Consider the following 19,578-nt stretch of genomic DNA (forward strand, 5'->3'; position numbering starts at 1 on the left):
CCCCATAATCTGCCTGCGTTAGTTGACGTTGAGGCGTCTAGTTAGCCCTAGATCTAAGTAGGCTTCTAATTCCCTCTCAGTGTTTTCTCAGTTTGCTTGTGGATGCCTGAAATTTCTTACAGGGAGTTAAAAACTTCTCATTGTGCCGTCAGATATGGCGTGCCCCTCTTGCAGGCAAATTTGAAACAAATTTGAAAGCGGTCAATGACGGTCTTTGAGCCTAACCCGAGAGCAGAGGCTGGCTGGGATGGGAGTTTTGACTCCTGACAAGATTTATCAAGGCAACGGTTTTTTGCTAAGAGCCAGGCCCGGTGATGGATATCAGGCAGTGAGCAGAAAATGGAGAGAAAGACAAGTGATCGCCCACTTAGACATTCTAGTATTCCTGTAAGGTCATTTCCGCAAATGTAACATAAAATGGATTTGAGGTCGGCTCCCAGAGGCAAACGGTCCAAGTGGAGGTGGCCCAGGGGGCCTTCCCGTGATTACGCCAGACAGGCAGTCATCTCTCAACTGTCCCCTCTTTGCATTTATTCATGTCTTCACGAGCCCTTGGTACACGAGAATAAAGTCCCACAGGGCTACTCGGGGGGCATTTGGGTAATCCCTTCAAAGGAAGTCACATGTAGGCATGAACTTTGCCTTTATTTGATGCACTGGGGACGTCCTGACATCCCTTGACTCCGAGAGCAGTTCTTCTTCCCGAAGACCCATTCCTGGCTCTGATGTCCCACCTGAGCCCTTAAGCGAGGATAAGATTAAAAAAAACAAAAACGAAGGTACTGACACAGCCATGACTTTGGAAGTCAGGCCATGAAGAAATTTGCAGTAGAGAATCCAGTCTTCTCTTAAAACTCACTAGTGATTCATTCCATCCATGGTCCAGGGAGAGGCAGACCCGATCCAGGAGGGTCTGGTCAAGCCTCGGGGGGCCACAGCACGTTGGCCCACAGGGAATCAGAGCATGGCAGTGGAGAGACTGGCTGGGAGCAAGCTGACCTGAATTTTAGTTGAGGGCTGTGGGCATTGCTGTGTACTTCAGTACCTTGGCTCTATGTTTGTTTCCCAGAGCAGCTGTAGCAAAAGACCATTGAAGTATGTGGCTTACGCATTAGAAATTGATTGTCTCCCAGCCCGGGAAGCTAGGAGCCTCAGATCAAAATGTCCATAGGATCAAAATGTCCATAGGATCAAAATGTCCATAGGACCAAATGTCCAGGATCCTTCTGAGTGCTGTGAAGGGGGGTCTGTTACATTTCTCTCTCCTGTTTTCTGGTTGTTTGCACACAATCTTGGTGCTCCTTGGCGTGGAGAGGCGTCCTTCCCATCTCTGCCTTCACCTCTGCAGCATGGACTCCCCTTCTGCGCGTCTGTGTCCAGCTTTTCCCATTTTGAGAACATCAGTCCTGTTGGGATGCGGCTCTGCCCTACTGACCTCATCTTCCCTTGATCGTCGGCCAAGACCTTATTACAGATCATCTTTTATCTTTTCGGGAGACGCAGCTCAAACCGTAGCAGCCTCTCTCAAATTTTGCTCTGTAAAATTAGAGGGTGCGAATAGAATCGTTAACGGCTGCTTCAGAATCACCTCGGGACACACTCCAAACGACACACACTGTCTCTGGCACAAAGGTTCTCACTAAGTGTGGAGTGGCTTGGGCGTATGCATTTTGGAAGCCCTCCTGGGCTGATGCTCATGTGCACACAGAGAATGCTGGGCTAGCCATGGGGGACTTTCCCATTTGGAGAACCCCACGGCTCTCTGTTGATATATAGCTGCACAGGCTTCTCGCAGTCCTGCAAGGGATGGAACACATCCCACAGAGCTGGGCTGGGGCCCGCCAAGCATTGCCCTGAGAAAGGCTGGGGGGAGGGGCCAAGGCACAACATCATTAATTTATTCCACATTTTTGAGCCACTCACTAGAACTATATAGATAAGAGGGATTGTCTCTGTCGACTTACCATTTCTAGGTGAGACGGGTTATGGATACACTTATTTCATGAGACAATTGCCTATAGATCTGGGCAAGAGGCCCCTGCCCCACACCCTACCTCTGCTTCTCTGCCCCCTCCTCACTGGACAGGGCCACAGCGTCATGCCTTTTCATGGAGGCCATGTTCCAGGGACTCGGAATCCTGGAATTCCTTGCCCAAAGGGCTGCAGGCTAATTCCAAGGCTTGCAGGAAGGGCCCTTTCCCAGGATGTGTTTTCCCAAGGACCTGGCGCGAAGCAGGTGTGCTCACCTTCTCCCTCAAGAGAGAGGCCAAGTGGCAGCTGTGTGTGACAATGGATGTGTGTGTGCACGGAGCTTCATGTGCAGACCGGGGGGGTCTGTGTGTGTACATCAAGATTTGGGTGGGACGGGAAGAGGGTGTGGACTGGAGGCCAGGGGCTGGCTCCCCATGACACTATATGTCCTGGCACTTTCCAGGTCACTAATGTTTGTCAAGGTGGAAGGATCGGACCCCGTGTAGAAGGCTTATACTTAGGTAGAAGCCCGTCAACTTGACCATAACGTTGAGATATTTAGAAATGTGGTCGGTGGGCCTCCCTTTGTGCTTTTCGTCCCCAAATGTTGGGCTGTAGGACTGACTTTAATGAGGTTGTGTTTAAAGGGCAGGAGAAACATGTAGTTTGGAGGTAGAGGAGGGATAGTTCATTACTTTATGTTGCTTGCAAATCAGGCAAATCAGAGTGGGGATTTGGAGGTGCCAGGAGGCTAGAGTATTTAAAATATCTATTTCTCTTAGTGAACAACAGGTGTATTTTTGTGTGTGTGTGTGTGTGTGTGTGTGTGTGTGTGTGTGTCTTTTTGTTTGTGTGGGTAAGATTGGGGAAGATAATCAAAAGCTTTTTTTAAAAATTTATTTTTACTGAAAAAATTTTAATTCTAGTATAGTTAACATAGAGTATAATTAATGTTAGTTTCAAGTGTTCAATATGGTAATTCAACACTTCCATATGTCACCCAGGGCTCATCACAGCAAGTGCCCTCCTTAATCCCCATCACCTATGTAACCCATCCCCCCTCCTACCTCCCCTCTGGTAACCATCAGTTTGTTCTCTACAGTTAAGTCTCTTTCTTGGTTTCTCTCTCCACTCCCCCCCCACTTTGCCTTTGTTTATTTGTTTTGTTTCTTAAATTCCACATATGAGTGAAAGTGTATGGTATTTGTCTTTCTCTTTCTTACTGTCTTACTTCACCCAGCATAATACTCCCTAGCTCCATCCATGTTGTTGCAAATGGCAAGATTTCATTCTTTTACATGGCTGAATAATATTCCATTGTGTCTATATACCACATCTTCTGTATCCATTCATCAGCTGATGGATAGTTTGGCTGTTTCCATAGTTTGGCCACTGTAAATACCGCTGTTATAAACATTACAGTGCATGTATCCCTTTGACTTAGTGTTTTTGTATTTTTTGGGTAAATACCCGGTAGTGCAATTGCTGGATCTTAGGGTAGCTCTATTTTTAACTTTTTGAGGAACCTCGTCACTGTTTTCCCGAGTGGCTGCATGAGTTTGCATTACCCCCAACAGCGCGGGAGGGTTCCTTTTCCTCCACATCCTCACCAACACCTGTTGTTTTTTGTCTTTTTTATTTGAGCCCTTCCAACAGATGTGAGGTAATATCTCATTGTAGTTTTGATTTGCATTTTTCTGTAGTTTTGATTTGTGTTTCCCTGATAATGAGTGATGATGAGTGTCTCTTGGCCGTCTGCCATTAGGAAAATGTCTATTCAGGTTCTCTGCCCATTTTTAATAGGATTCTTCTTTTTATGGGTATTGGGTTGTATGAGTCCTTGATATATTTTGGATACTAACCCTTTATCGAATATGTCACTTGCAAATATCTTCTTCCATTCCCTAAGTTGCCTTTTCGTTTTGTTGATTGTTTTCCTTCGCTCAGCAGAGGCTTTTATTTTCATGTACTCTCAATAGTTTATTTTTACTTGGGGAAGATAATGTTATTTCTCATTCTCAGAATTAAGGATTGTGCGCAATCTACCATAGGAAGACGAGGAATAAGGGCAGGAGTTCACTGTCAAGGCTGACCTTTTTCCAGGGAGAACTCTATTTTTTCCATACCGCTAATATTAGGCCTTGGGGTGCCCAGAAAAAAACCCATTGTGAACTCAGCTGGCCTCCCCTGTAGCTGCTCTCCCCATCAGTCTTGGGAGGAGCATGAGTAATTTGAGACCAAGGAATTCTGACTATGTTAAGCCTGCCAAGCCGGAATGGTAGAGTGCCATTAGCACAGAGGGTTGCAGTTAATAGACCCCTTCAGTTACCACTCAGAATGTGGACCTAGCTTTCTTCACTGAAGTTGAGCCAAGGATCATGATGAAGGAAATAGGGAAAGAGACGAGCTGCCGCACCTGCTCAGGGAGTTCCTGCGTCTCATTTCCCCCCAGCCCTGCTGTTTGGGGCCAGTGCGGACGTGCCTAGGACACCATTCACCCAGGAAGCCTTCTGGGAGCCTTGTAGAGAGCAAGCAAGAAAGGCTAACCGAGGTGTCCCGTGGTGTTTTTTGACACGTTGATCGCAAAATGAAGGTTGCCTTGGGGCACCTGGGGGTTCCGCGGGTGAAGCATCAGACCCTTGGTTTCAGCTTAGGTCATGATCTCATGGTTTGTGAGTTCGAGAGCCCCGTGTCCAGCTCTGTGCTGACAGCGTGGAGCCTGCTTGGGATTCTCTCTCTCCCTTCCTCTCTGCTTCTCTCCCACTTCTCTCTCTCTCTCTCTCAATAAATGAATAAACTTAAAACAAACTTCAAATGAAAAGGGGTAAGAGAAGGAACTAGATAAACCACGGTAGGGAATGATTGCTGCTGATCTATGCAGATACATTCATATAAGTATATGTTACTGCTGGTCCACGCAGGATTAATGTCGGCTGGAATTATTTCAGAGACCAAAGAGCCACACCTGTGGGTCTCCTGCCGGTTCTCCTGGGGGAGGCACCCACTTTCAGGATGATCGCAGGTCCCTCGAGGTCCAGCCCGGGAAACAAACCATGCTGAATATGCAGAACAGGAAGTGTAAGGCAAGATCTCCGAACTCAGCTGAGACGCCTCATGAGATGTCGAGGCGCCCCAGAGCTGGGCAGCAGTGAAAAGGGGCTTCCAGAGGGGAGGAGGTCACTCCCCGAAAGCGGGACCCGAGGCCGTGCAGGCCCAGCCAGAGGCCTTGTGACACAGGCCCTCCTCCAAGTCCCGCACCATCGTGCGCGCTCCCACTCAGTTTCTGCACTGGCTGCACCGGGCCAGAAACCAGGCACTGCAGCCTGCAGGGGGCGGCCTTCCTGTGGTAGGAGGGGCAGGAAAAGGCTGAAGGATGGACCCGCCAGCAGGCAGGCCTTGCATCTGCGTGGGTCAGAGACGTGGTTCGGAGTCGGCTAGCTCTTGGCGCCTGCCTGGCCCCAGCACACGACTTTTGCTTCGCCCCCCCGTCAAGGCTTAGCTCTCCTGGGTTCCCGACAGCTGGCTTCACAGCCAGGGCCCTGCAGCTGGAGAGACAGGAGAATCGGAGGGCCCTCCCCCCACCATTTGCATGTCAAACACCTGCTCCCTGTACTTCCTTGCAGCTCTTTGAAGGATGCTCACAATTACAGAGCAGCCCGCAGGTGGACGGGTTAAGGGATTCTGGTTTGCAGTTTGGAGTGTCTGCTTCTCTCCGTGGGGAAGACTTAAAGGGAAAGTCATGCCTGGCAGGGAAGCGTGGATGGAGCTGATTTTCCCAGAAGGGGAAAGGTCCCTCCGGCGCCTGCAGGTGGGAAAAGACAGCATGCACGCGGGTGTTTAGGGCCAAGATGGATCGGGCTGGGGACAGAAGGGGGACAGAAGGCGGCAGACAGTGGCTTGGGAGCAGAGCTGAAGGAGAAGAGCTTCCGACTCCGAGGATTGGTTTGGTGACAGACCCCCAGTGCCTTGTGCTGCATCGGCTTTGTCCCTGGACGGCCGCCTGGTTGGTTTGACTCCTCAGGACTCTCCTGGTTTGGGAACATGTGGCACAGCCCCTAGGAGACCAAGGGACCGAGGGACATGCACTTGCTTTTTGTTCTACGCCCTTGCTTCCAAACTCTGGAAATTCTTCACAAGACACTTAAAGAGCAAATTGTTCCTTTTCCCTTTTCGCCAATTAGGTGGATCTTGAGCGAACGTTCACATTTCGGAACTCGAAGCAGACCTACTCAGGGATCCCCATCATTGTGGCCAACATGGACACCGTGGGGACATTCGAGATGGCAGCGGTGATGTCACAGGTAGGATGGCGGGCTTTCTTCCCTCTGCTGCTCATCCTGGGCAGGTGGTCAGGAGCCCATCCTGGACTTGCTCGGACACAAAGAAGAGGAGAAAACTGAGACATTTCGGGCCATTCACTGTGGCCGAACTATTCGGTTCTGAGTCTGATGGCTGCTGGGAGGTACTTCCTTTCCTTTCTTTTCAGTCAGAAGATGGACAGAGTCTGGACTTGACATTCAAGGAGATGGTTTAGGTCTGCACCCGTTTCTTCCTTGGAAATGCTCATGGTGGTTTTAGAAACTAGAGATATTATCAAGTTAGGCTAGTGTCATATTATAGAAGAGTGACCTTTCCTTTAAAATTGAGGCGGGGGGCGCCTGGGTGGCTCAGTTGGCTGAACGTCTGACTTCGGCTCAGGTCATGATCTCACAGTTCCCGAGTTCAAGCCCCGCGTCTGGCTCGCTGCTGTGGTCAGCCTGTCAATGCAAGCCTGCTTCGGATCCCCTGTCCCCTCTCTCTCCGCCCCTCCCCAGCTTGTGCTCTCACAAAAATAAATATTAAAAAAAAAATAAAATAAATTAAAGCAGACCTGCCTTTGTATGCAGCCTGGGGGATAGCATTTATTACCTAATTCTGTACAAAAACATTTACGGAGCACTTATGTGCCAGCCAGTTGTTATGGCCCCTCCAGGTGGGTTCCTTTTTCCTGATGAGGACACTGAGGCAGAGAGGAAGAGGAGAGGTCACTTGACTCCGGGCTTTCAGTCGGGTAGAGACAGACAGAGCCAAGATTCAAACCCAGACGGACTCTGGAATAAGGGATTTGCCTCCCAACTCAAAAGGACAGATAACAATAGAAGCTCAGGGTCCCTTTTAGCCAGTTAACCGGTGTCATTTCCTATAAAGGGATAGCGAATTCCCTGGCCTTAGGAGAAATAAAGGAAAAACCATATGTGGGCAGGACCTTTGTCCCACACGGCTCTGTCCGAGCTGCGACACACCTTATTCATCCAACATGTGAAATGTTTGCTTCTGTTGTGCAGAGTGTGTGTGTCTATCCCCATTGATAATGCCTGCCAAGGGAAAAGATAAATCCAATTAGTTGAAAGAGCTTCTCGCTGTGGGCAGCAAGTCAAACCTCAGGAGGTGTTAGGATTCATTATTAGCCAGTGATTAGAAGGAAGATTTTCAAACAAATTATGAATTCAAAAAGTGGAGTAGGGGTGGTCTGTCTGACTCCACGATCAGTTGTATTCAGCCCCCACCGAGCTTCGACCCGGAGGCTAGTGAATTAATTGCTAAAGAAATTGGTGGTTTTTTTCCCCCCTTGTCTTTTCCTTGCTCTGCTCTGTGATCAGCCATTGCTGCTTATGAATTATGTATTAGTATAAAAGTGGGTGGGATCAGGGAGAATAAGTAATCCTGATTAATTCACATATCAGATCACTAGTCCATGAAAACCATAGAGCCTGCTGTGCCCTGCCCGTTTTCGCAGGAAGAACTCGCCATTATTGAGACCGTGTATGCTGCGAATACAGCGAAGCAGCGTACATTGAAACCGTGTGTGGGTACCATGAACTTTCTGTTTCTAGAATCCACTGAGATAGTGTGAGTTAATAAAGCCACGGAATTTTAGAATGGGAAATCATAGAGGGGGAAATAAACCCAGGGGAGTGAGGAAAGGATCTTTTTTTTTTTTAAGTCTTTATTTTGAGAGACAGAGACGAAAGCGAGTGGGGGAGGGTCAGAGAGAGAGGGAGACAGAATCTGAAGCAGGCTCCAGGCTCTGAGCTGTCAGCACAGAGCTCGACGTGGGGCTCGAACCCACAGACTGTAGGATCATGACCTGACCCGAAGTCGGACGCCTAACCAACTGAGCCACCCAGGTGCCCCGAGGAAAGGATCTTGATGGGGGAGAAGGAACCTGAGCTCTGCAGTCCGATAGGGAGTTTGATTCTGGCCTTTGCCCCCATTTGGCCAACCAGCGGTTAAATTTCTTAAGCCCCCTTTCTGTCCGCAAAGCCAGTATTACCGTATGAGGTTGTTCAAAGAGGCAAATGACGTGAAGTGGCGTGCAGAGTGCTTCTGTGCGAAGTGTCGATGTCAGATTGGTTGAAAGTCCCTAGATTTGGGATTATACATTGTAGAATTCCCTCCCTCCCGCCCTCGCTCAAAAATACCAACTGCCTGTTGAGTTTAGCTTTTTTAGCAAGCCATGTTTAGATCGTGAACACAAAGAAAAGCTTTCAGGTGTAAGTTGAGGTTCTTTTGGGTTGGCTAAGCAGCAGGTGGCCCTCCGGCAGCCTTTAGGCTAAGGCCCTTGCTGTCCCCTTCTCTGTGCCGGACTCAGGCGGTGGGCCTGGATAGGGCCCTGAGAACTCTCCTTCTCCCTCCCTCCCAGCCTCCGGGCAGGGCCTCCTGAGTCCGGAAGGCAGTGTTGTCTGATCGGATCAGAATGGAAAACATGGTTTTGTGATTTCACTCGGTTACACCTTGTCTGTTTTTTGGCTCTTCGCATATTTGAAGCACATTAAGCGTGAACATCAGGAGCGCCTAATGCTTTTGTGTTGGGGGGTCACCCCTGCCACCAGGAGGCAGGAGAGGTGGCTTGAGTGACTTCTGGAGCTGACCGTGCTGTTTTGTTCCCTAGCACTCCATGTTCACAGCGATTCATAAGCACTACACCCTGGATGAATGGAAGCTGTTTGCTGCTAATCACCCCGAGTGTCTGCCGGTAAGACTACACTCTGGTTATAAATGACATTGCTTGTGCGGGTGGGGAGGGGGGTGAGACGGACCTCAGGGTAGTCAAAGGGATTGGAATCAAGCAGCAGACAGACATGCGGAGTCCTTAGAGAGAGCTGGGGAAAGGCGGTAAGTAGCGCGCCCCTGCCCTTCATCCTTGTCAGGAACTTGCCAAGAAAATCTGCCCGTAGCCTGTTTGGAAAACGTTAGGCTGCCCCTAACAGGAATATCTGTTCATTTGTTTTGCCCACGAAACGTTACGTGTTATGTCATGAGAGCCTGTGGCAGGGGCCCGTCCGGTCTGAGCAGTCCTTCTGGCTGGAGGGAAAACATCTAATTATAACAAGTTGTTTTGGAGTGGAATAAACAATATGCCTGTGAGGATGGCTGTAATCAAACAGACAGATACTAATGAGAGTTGGCGTGGATGTGAGGAAAGTGGAACCCTCCCGCCTTGCTGATGGGAATGTAGACTGGGGCGGTTGCTTTGGAAATTGGTTTGGCAGTTGCTCAGAAGGTTAGACATCCGAGTTACCATGTGACCCAGCAATTCTGTTTCTAGGTAGAGACCTCACAGATAGAAAAACCTGTGGCCACACGGAAGCCTGGACCCAGGTGTTTGTAGCGGCGTTATTCGTAAGAGCCTAGAGGTGGAAATCACCCAAGTGTCCGTGAACTGATGCATGAATACACAAAACCTGTTACGTCCATACCATGGACTATTTATTCATCTGTCAAAAGGAGTGGAGTCCTCACTCATATGCCACAACACGGATGAACCTTGAAAACATTCTGCTGAGTGAAAAAGCCAGACATGAAAATCTGTGTCTGTTTACACGAAATGGCAAACCAGGCCAACCTAGGGGGACAAAGTAGATTTTGGTGGTTGCCTAAGGCTGATGGGGCAAGGGGGAGATTCGAGGCTGAGGGCTAACGTGCGTGGGAGTGACTGCCATTTTGGGGGGGACACATGTTTTAAAATTGTGATGGCGGATACATGACTCTGAATACACCAAACACTCTTCGCCTGTGCTCTCTGACTGGGTGAGCTGTGAGGTATGTAATTATATCTCAATAAAGCTGTTATTAAAAAAAAAAAAGGCAGTTTGGAAAGAAGAAAAATCCCTATTATTATGTAACACACCTGGCTTGCCACCTGGCATCCTGGGCCAGTGCCAGCAGAGAAATTTCTTTGCATTGGAGACGCTCTCCTCTGTGATCAGATCATGTGTGGCTGGGAAGTGGCTTCATGCGGTACTGCTTTTGAGCTTATGCTGGTCTCCCCCCTCCGCTGTGCTGTATGTGGATTTTGATTCGTGAGAAGGTGGTTCTGGAGGTACAGTAGTTTGGGCTTACTGCCAGGTCTTTCGCTTTTCCTGCATTGTGTTTGAGTAAATTATAATTGTGCCACGTTCTTCCTTTCTCCGCAAGGAGTTCGGAGAGGAATGATTCTTTTTTGTGTGTGTCATACCTCTGACTCCCGGGTTCTAAGTTGGCACCCTGGCCTTCATGACCCACTGTGATCGTTTGGCTTCCTTCTCTGCCCCTGCCCCCCACCATCAAATTAAAGGCTAATTAAAAAGAGGAAAATGTCAAATACCCGGTAACGCTGAGAGAGATGGACCGATCTTGAGTCCCGCTTGCCAAACTTGAACAGCAACGAAGGGGAAAATGGGAAAGGTAGTGTTGCCCTCGTGGGAGGGACAGTAGGGTCTCGGCTGGTCAGAATGTCAGCAGCAGCGAAAACTGGTGCCAACACAGAGAACGAGAAAATGTATCAAGTGCCCAGGCTGTTTACGCTCGGTGTCTGGGTTGTCACTACATTGTTGTGATTTGGGGGCAATCACGGAGGATATGCAGGTAGGTCCCCCATCTGCGACTTCTGGCTTAGACGAGTGACATAAAATATAAATATTCTTATAAAAGGAGAGATGCCGACTCAGGGCACAATCCCATGGCCTAGTGGCACTGAGGCATAAATTATTAAAAACACATTCTCCGCCCCCCCCCCCCCCCCACCAAGAGCAGATTTTCACAGGAGCAGGGGGTGGGCGGGAGAGCATCAGTGCTGTGGAGGTTGGGGAGAGGGTGTCCCCCAGGAGCGTGTAGCGGCTCCAGATGTGAACAGGGACAGGTGCAGTTGGAAAAGATCATTTTAGGCTCATGGGTTTTTGCTTGTTGGGACATTTTCCCATTTCAATAGGAACCCTGAGTCTAGCAGCTCTTTGCGTAGGTTACAATTTGCACGTTGTGATATTATTGTATTGGGAGTAAAAAAGAAAGTAAGACGGATGGGGCGACTGGGTGGTTCAGTCCGTTAAATGTCCAACTTTGGCTCAGGTCATGATCCCACGGTTTGTGAGTTCGAGCCCCGCGGTGGGCTCTGCACTGGCAGCACAGAGCCTGCTTGGTATACTCTCTCTATCCCTCTCTCTGCCCCCCCTCTAAAAATAAATAAACTTTAAAAACAGAAAAAGGAAGGACTTTTATCAGAGGAGTTTTAGACATCTCCCCTCCCCCTGCTTCCTATGCAAGATGCTCAGGAGGATGGCCACGGCTTTGGCAGGAGGAAGCCTGTGTTGACTGGCCGCGTCTCGTTCTTCCTGCCTCTCCTCATCTCCCAGAACAGGAGAATTCACACACGCAGCTCCACGGCTGAGTTCCACACAGCTTGAAGAAATCAAGGAAAAGCCAAGGACTGGATTTCCTGAATAATTAACAATGCATTTACGGGAGGGGCGCCTGGGTGGCTCAGCAGGGTGGGCGGACTCTGATCTCAGCTCAAATCATGATCTCGTGGTTCATGAGTTTGAGCTCCACATCAGGCTCAGTGGAGCGAGTGGGTGGGGCAGGGTCTGACTTTTGATGGCTAACTACTCTTCGCGTTTTGTGCCTCTCCGTTTATTTTGGTACAGCATGTAGCTGTGAGTTCCGGCAGCGGGAAGAGCGATCTGGAAAAGATGAGCGGCATCTTAGAAGCCGTGCCACAGGTTAAGTTCATCTGCCTGGACGTAGCCAATGGGTATTCAGAACACTTTGTGGAATTTGTGAAGCTGGTGCGTGCCAGATTTCCAGAACACACGATTATGGTAAGCATGGCAGAGTGCTCTCCAGGTGGGGGAGCGGAGAGAGGCTTGTTCCGTGTGTGTGTGTGTGTGTGTGTGTGTGTGTGTGTGTGTGTGGCTGTGTGGCTGGGTTGGTGCTTTCTTGTTGAGACAAGTGGAGAATCATCATGAAGAGGCAGCGGCGATGGTAGATCTGCAGACTGGCTCTCCGTACAAAATAAAATCCATATCAACGTCACAGGGTGTTGGCTCTTTATCTCTGCTAAATGCTATCATCTTTCTTACCATGTGCTCCCCTTGATCAGAGGTTTGTGTCCCTCTTTAACTAAAGAGTTTATTTTAAAAAAAACGAAAACAATGAGAGGTGCCGGAGTGGCTCAGTTGGCTAAGCGTCCCACTCTTGATTTTACCTCGGGCCATGATCTATCTCGTGGTTTGTGAGCTCGAGGCCCACATCGGGCTCCACACTAAGAGTGCAGAGCCTGCTTAGGCTTCTCTCTCTCCCTCTCTTTCTGCCTTTCCCTTGCTTGTGCGTCTGAGTGTGTGCACCTGCTCTCCCTCTCTCTCTCTCTAAATAAATAAACATTAAAAAAGTGAAAACAGTGAAACTGGGTTTGGGTTGAAACCTGTTGAGGCCATTTGTACCCCTCTCCTGATTTGCTAGTAGGAAACTTGCCCAGGGTGATTGAAAAGCCCCATAGCTGCAGTAGTCAACTATGATCTGCCAGCCAGTTGGAGGATTGCATTGTCTATGACCCTTATTCTTGACTTTGCCTGTCTTTTGTGTCCTTTCCTACTTAGGAGCATCTTCAGAAACTGTATTTCTGGTTCCCAGGAAAGGGGGATTTACCGAAAAAGGGTCCAGAGGCTCTCGGGGGGAAATTTGGGCTTTTGGAAAATCGGTGTCATAATCATGTGTGTTTTTACTGTCTTAGTTAACATGACAGTTACAGAGTGGCCACTAGATAATTTACCTGTGCCTCCGTTTTTTTTTTTTTAATGTTGAATTTTATTTCTCCTCGTATCTCATCAGCGTAAGGAAGTTGGAACCCAGGACTTATTTCTATTAGTGGAGTTAAATCTTCTGTTAAGGATTCACAAGGATTTTTAAGTGTGTATTGTTATGCTTCCCAATTACCGGAGAAGAAAGAATCAAGAGTTGTCCCAAGGCCAGTCAGCTGTACAGTAGGAGAAGTTGGGTGGGAGACTGGAAACTTCATTTTGTCCCCCCACCCAAACAGTGCTGTGATGTCATTGGTTTTTCATGACGCTCATACTGCTTATTGAATACCTACCAGGTTTTAGGAGGTTCCCATCTGTTCTTTCGCTTCTGAACAACATCTCTGTAAAGGATGGAAACTGCTGTCCCTGATGCATCACAGAGGAGGGATTTTAGGCTCTGATCTGCTCTTACCCTTGGGAGTCTTCACAAGGTCATACCAATGTGGAGCGGCTAAGCTGGGGCTTGAGGCCGGCTTTGTGTCTAGTATCTGGTGTCCTGCGGCTCTTCTGCCCCCAGCCATCTGTGGTAACTTTTGCTCACGCAAGAGAGAGTGGAAGGCAGGACTCCCAGGAGAGTGGAAGCCCCAGCCCTTGTGCTGAGACCTGGTAGCCCTCAACAGTATGTACTATTAAAGGTAGATTCTGTGAAACCCTGCCTGGGAGGCAGTAGAAAGAGCATGACGAATACGTACTGAGGAGACCTTTGTCTATTTCTTGTGGAGAAGGAGATAAGGCATTCCCTGGGTTGCTCTTGCCTGTCCTTCTTTGAGGTGGGATGGTCTAGGTCTTTCCAGATCTTTCCACATCACCTCTAGTGTGTCAGTCGCACTGGGGATAGAAGTGACTTATAAACTTGGGATGTTGTCCTTTACCTCCACTGGCATTTTTGGGGTTAAGAGAGAGTTCCGAAGGGTCAGGCACGAGAAATGACTCGGATTTAGTGAGGCGACTCAGTGGTTCCCACTTCTTTCTCTTTAGTAATCCTTGCCTTAAATTGTGAAACATGACATGCCTGCAGAAAAGTGCTCAGAACTTGGAGGTTTAATAAATAGTCCTAGCAAGGGGCACCTGGGTGGCTCAGTCCATTGAGCGTCCGACTTTGGCTCAGGTCACGATCTCGCAGTTTGTGGGTTCGAGCCCCACCTCGGGCTCTGTGCTGATGGCTCAGAGCCTGGAGCCTGCCTCACATTCTCTCTCTGCTCCTCCCAGCTTGTGCTCTGTCTCTCAAAAATAAATAAATAAGCAAGCCTTCCAGCATACCTATGCGCAAAAGCCCCTACTACCACCGAAGATGGTTACCCTCATCCCCGACTCCAGGGATCACTTCCTTCCTTGCATGTCTCTGGCTTCACTACTATTGATCTCTTCTTAACACTGCTTAATTGTGCCTGGTTTTGAACCTTGTGTAAGCGGTAACCCTGCATGCATAGCTCTTGTGTCGTCCTTTGCTCCGTAGTATATTGAGACGCAGCCACATGGTTTTATGGAAGCCGTATGGCTTCCTGCCGGAACGACTCTGTAATTCTGTGTCCCACACGTCTCACTTGCCCCTCCCCCTTGCTCTACTTTGCCGCTGATTGTAACACCCTTAGAATCGCTAATTCAGTGCCCTGGAGTTGGTGTGAGCTCAGCCACTCCGGGGAAGTCACGTAACCTATTGAGTCTCATTTTCCGCACCTACAGAAAGGAGGTCGAGGATAATAACAGCTGGTGGGGACCACACGGTGTGATGTGTTGTGAACGGTGCTGTGTTCAGACAGTTGTTTGCTGGTTGTGAGGACCGCTGGGGCCATGTGCCCTGAGCATCAAGGCAGAGGTGGAAGGTTGATGGAGAAGAAAATGAAAGATGGGATGGGAAGGTTATTCGTTTTTGTTTTAAGAAGACAGAGAAGGGGCGCCCGGGTGGCTCAGTCGGTTAAGCGTCTGACTTCAGCTCAGGTCATGATCTCATGGTTCGTGGGTTCGAGCCCCCTGTCGGGCTCTGTGCTGACAGCTCAGAGCCTGGAGCCTGTTTCAGATTCTGTGTCTCCCTCTCTCTCTGACTCTCCTCTGCTCATGCTGTCTCTCTCTCTCAGAAATAAATAAAACATTAAAAAAATTTAAGAAGATTAAAAAAAGAGAGAAAACATGTGCTGCTTCTTTCAAAACGGTAAGTGATAGCAGAAATTAGTTGCGGGCACCAGGGTGGCTCAGCCGGTTAAGTGACCGACTTCGGCTCAGGTCATGATCTCAAGGTTCTTGAGTTCGAGCTCCATGTCGGGCTCTGTGCTGACGGCTTGGAGCCTGGAGCCTCCTTTGAATTCTGTGTTTCCTCTCTCTCTCTCTCTCTCTCTCTGCCCTTCCCTGCTTGCACTCTATCTCTGTCACTCTCTCTCTCTCTCAAAAATAAATAAACATTTAAGAAAAAAAGAAAAAGAAATCAGTTGGAGCCCCAGAGCTTTCTATCCTATGCTCCCGACAGTGGGCTGTGAGCTTTAGCTCACGGCTGGCCCTGCCGAGAGCTGAGGCAAGCTGCCCGCTGTGGCGCCCAGGGAGCCTGCCCGTGCTCCACCCCTCAGGGATGCAGACGAGGGACGGGGCATTGTCACTAGTACAGAGCCCTGGGGTTGCTATGGGGATGAGGCTGGGAGGGGGAGATCGGCGCGGAGTTCCCACGGCCCTGTGGGCACCCCCCACCTGCTTGTGCCCCTTTAGTGCCTGCTGGTTGGCTCTGGGTTTCCCCAGCAATGAACGGGGGACGTTGGCAAGGTAGATGGTTATTTCTAAGGCGTTCTTTGCTTGCACTCACCCTTGAAATCTGCCTTTCATTTGGAAACCTTCAGTACTCTTAACACCCTTGGTTTGGGGAAGTATAATTTCTCTTACGGCTTTTGGACACATTGCCATTTATCCAGTGTTTTGGACTGAATGGCATATAACATGGGTGCTGAGTGTCCTTATGATCGTTCCAATGCAGTGAACAGAAGAGATGCTCAGAAATGGCCTTGCTAGGGGCACCTGGGTGGCTCAGTCAGTTAAGTGCCCGACTCTTGATTTTCGCTCAGGTCATGACAATTGGTGAGATCGAGTCCCGTGTTGGGCTCTGCGCTTACCGCACGGAGCCTGCTAGGGATTCTCTCTCTCCCTCTCTCTCTATCTCTGCCCCTCCCTGACTTGCACTCTCCCTCTCTCAAAATAAATAAGTAAAGATTAATAAAATGGAAAGAAGTGGTCCTGGCAGCGGCTGAGAGCTCTGGGGGTCTGCGGGAGGCGCGAGGGCTGACCTGTTGCCCCGTTTCCTGTGCGTTCTGGATTTACGTGCACACCCCCTTTCCTCGCCTTTCACCTCAGGCTTTCCTCGCCACGTGTAAGGAGGGCAAACGCAGGGGTCTTTAAGAAACTTTGGCAGAGAAGGGTCCTGTGGAAGTGCTGGCTGTTCAAGCAGCATGGTAAGCCCTCAAGCCACATATTTGCCTGGTGGCTTCCAGAGAGGAAGGATGCGCTCCAGGTACTGAAGAAACCAGCACGAGCGTGGCTGAGACCCTTCTCTGAGAATGCCATCAGATCTTTGAGCGTGGTTGCTCGCACCTACTCTCATTGATGAGAAACTCCATCTCAGAGAGCTCAGGGAACTTTCTGCAGATCGCACAGCCAGTACGAGCTGGGCCTGGGGCCCAGAGCCAAGTAGCCTGCCTCCAGTCCTGCGTCTTCTGGTTATCCCACACCGCAGCTGGACACCAAGCCCACTGGAAAATGCTTTTGCGCTGGTGACTCTCTGATGTGGTCCTGCGGACGGAGATCTGTGGCACCTGATCCATTCAGAGTAGACTAGAGGCCTAGCTCTGTGCCCCTGGGGAAATGCCACATTAGCCACTATTGACCAAACCCCAGTTAGCCATGGGGATGGCCTCCTGGTTTCTGTGTGTGGCCAGTGACCAGTTACCTGTGTGCACTCATGGTCACCTCCTGCGTGTCCCTCTTCCCGAAGGGACAGACACTCCTTGGAATTCTCTGCAGATTGTCAGTTGTGGGCAGCCCTGCCTGTCGAAGTACAAGGGAGTGGTCATGGCTGACAGACCATAACCTCTCAGGCCTAGTTGCCTGTATTTCCTGTTAATGCCGTCTTTCCGGAACTGTGGCAGGAGCCCACGATGGGCCTCGGATCCGGGGGATGTTTGTTGAGAGCCCCGCGTCAAACTCCATTTGATGTGCCTTGAAAGATGGTTATTGCCTTGATAGCATTTCCTATTTCCTGCGTCCGTGGGTCGGTATAGGGACGCTTGTGTGTGCTCAGGAGAAGGTACTGGCATTAACATTCCATCACCTTCTGTGGGAAGTTGGCCCCACAGGCCAAACCTGGCCTGCAGCTCTTTGCAAACTACCCGCCTTATATCCTCCTCGAGAAAGGACTTTTCTTGGCAGAGGGCCTCAGAAGAGCCAGTAAAAACTGGGTAGATGTTTATTTATTTAAAATTTTTTAATGTTTATTTATTTTTGAGAGAGAGAGAGAGAGAGAGCAGGGGAGGAGCAGAGAGAGAGGAAGACACAGAATCCGAAGCAGGCTCCAGACTCCAAGCTGTCAGCACAGAGCCCCATGCAAGAAGTCCTTGTTTAATAGGTACAGACCTTCAGTCTGGGATGATGAAAAGTTGTAAGAACAGATGGTGGTGATGTCTGCTCAACAGTGTGAATGTATTCGATGCCACTGAATTGTCTACTTAAAAATAGCAAAAAACGGTAAATTTTATGTTACGTGTATTTGACCACAATGAGGTCTTAAAAAGGAGCAGTATACAAGAAGCATTCTTCTTTTTTTTAAATGTTATTTATTTTTGAGAGAGAGAGAGAGAGACCGAAGTAGAGGCGGAGAGAGAGAGTCCCAAGCAGGCTTCGAGCTGTCAGTGCAGAGCCCGGCACAGGGCTGGATCTCATGACTGTGGAGATCATGTCCTGAACTGAAGTCAAGAGTCGGATGCCCAACTGACGGAGCCACCCAGGCGCCCCAGTACAGAAACCATTCTTAAGTGGAGGGACTAACATTTTACTGAGGACCAGCTGAGAGCCGGGCTCTGTCTAGGAAGTGAATAGAACTTTCTTTGAAAACCTTATCGTGACAGCACCAAGTGGGTGTGGTTAGTCCCACTTCCGAGCAAGATAAATGGAGACTCAGAGCCCGCTCTTAGGGACGTGGTACGTGTGGGGCTGCCAGTCCACCCCAGGCCTTTCTGAACTCATGCTGCCTTAGCTCTCTGGGTCTAAAGGAAAGCTGGAAAAATTGAGGCAAAACAGTCTTGGTTTGGGTTTTTGCCTGAGGACCTCTTTTAATCTTGTTGCTTTTCATAGTCTTTCCCCTGGGTCCCCATGCCTCTCTTTGACCTGGAGGGGCTCTGGGTGCTGGCAGAGCATGGGTGGGGGTCTGGACATGCTCAGCCTCCCCTAGGAGAGAGGTGCCTGGTGGAAATGGCCTGCCTGGTCTGGTGCCCCGACCCCGGGAGGGCCCAGAGCTTGTGCTTTGTCACGAGTGCCCGGAAATGAGCGTGTGCCACGGATGCTATCTGTGCCACGGAGGCAGTGCTGAGGGCCCAGATGGGCTGGATCCTGGCTCTTCACCCTGGCCGGCTCCACACCCCTGCATCATGCCTGCGTCATTCAAGTCATCCCCATGTGCAGCTTCCTGGGCGGGGATGGGGGCCATTTCCCGGCCAGATCATGTCCTGTGGTCATTTTCATTTGTGATTTTGCCTTTCTCCTTTTTCCCTTGGTTTTACTTTTCTTGGTTTCCAACTTGATGGGCTGGCTTTTGCAGGTGGAAAGTCACCTGTCCTCCCTCTTTCTTCAGTTTTTTTTTTAAGTTAATTTATTTTGAGAGAGAGTAAGCAGAGGAGGGGCAGAGAGAGAGGTAGAAGGGGAATCCCAAGGAGGCTTCACGCTGCTTGTGCAGAGCCCAGTGCGGGGGCTCGAACCCATGAACCATGAGATCATGACCTGAGTTGAAACCAAGAGTGCCTAACTGACTGAGCCACCCAGGGGCCCCTTGTTGATTTTGTTTTTACAAGTTGAGATCTTACTATTTCCTTCTCTTCCCCCTAACATTATACTGAAACCCCTTAAGCATTTTCTGGTGCCATCTAACCAATCTTAAAAACACCACGTAGGTGAAAAAACACCAGGCTCTTGAACTATTCCCATTTTGGTTAATAGATTTGTAGTTTTGCACTGTTATAAATAAATAACATACATCCTTGTAGTTAAATCTTTGATGTCTGATTATTCCCTTGGGAGAGGGATCTTGGAAGTACACTTACTAGATCGAAGGCTGTATGTAGTTTTGCATTTGTTCTATATGGACAGTTGCCTTCCAGGAAAACTTGTACTAAAGTAGACGTTAAACCAGCAGAAAAAGATAGTGTCTGTTTCCTCCTTTGTATTTAATGTTTGTAGTCGTTGATCATTTAAGTGAAAGGTAGTACCTCACTGGTATCTGAGTTTAAATTGGATTCTTAGTGAGGGCGAGCACTTTCCCTATGTTTATTGG

At 49.3% G+C, this 19,578-nt stretch overlaps 1 protein-coding gene across 4 annotated transcripts in view; it reads left to right on the top strand.

The window, feature by feature from the left end:
* Positions 1 to 19,578, top strand: part of GMPR (guanosine monophosphate reductase) — a 41,914-nt gene that overhangs the window by 2,532 nt on the left and 19,804 nt on the right. For 3 of the 4 annotated variants that reach the window (XR_005531620.1, XM_039251504.1, XM_039251502.1), the window contains exons 2-4: positions 6,153 to 6,272; positions 8,903 to 8,986; positions 11,913 to 12,086. Coding sequence is in view for 3 of the 4 variants with exons in the window: in XM_039251502.1 (XP_039107433.1) it covers positions 6,153 to 6,272; positions 8,903 to 8,986; positions 11,913 to 12,086 (378 nt within the window). In the remaining variant the exon portion in view is untranslated. Of the gene's footprint in view, positions 1 to 5,657; positions 5,780 to 6,152; positions 6,273 to 8,902; positions 8,987 to 11,912; positions 12,087 to 19,578 lie in introns of those variants that run through there. The other variant, XM_039251503.1, reaches the window with a different exon arrangement.

The sequence above is a fragment of the Hyaena hyaena genome, unplaced genomic scaffold (genome assembly GCF_003009895.1).
Source record: "Hyaena hyaena isolate Hyena2069 unplaced genomic scaffold, ASM300989v1 scaffold_389, whole genome shotgun sequence".
Taxonomy (NCBI): Eukaryota; Metazoa; Chordata; class Mammalia; order Carnivora; family Hyaenidae; genus Hyaena; species Hyaena hyaena.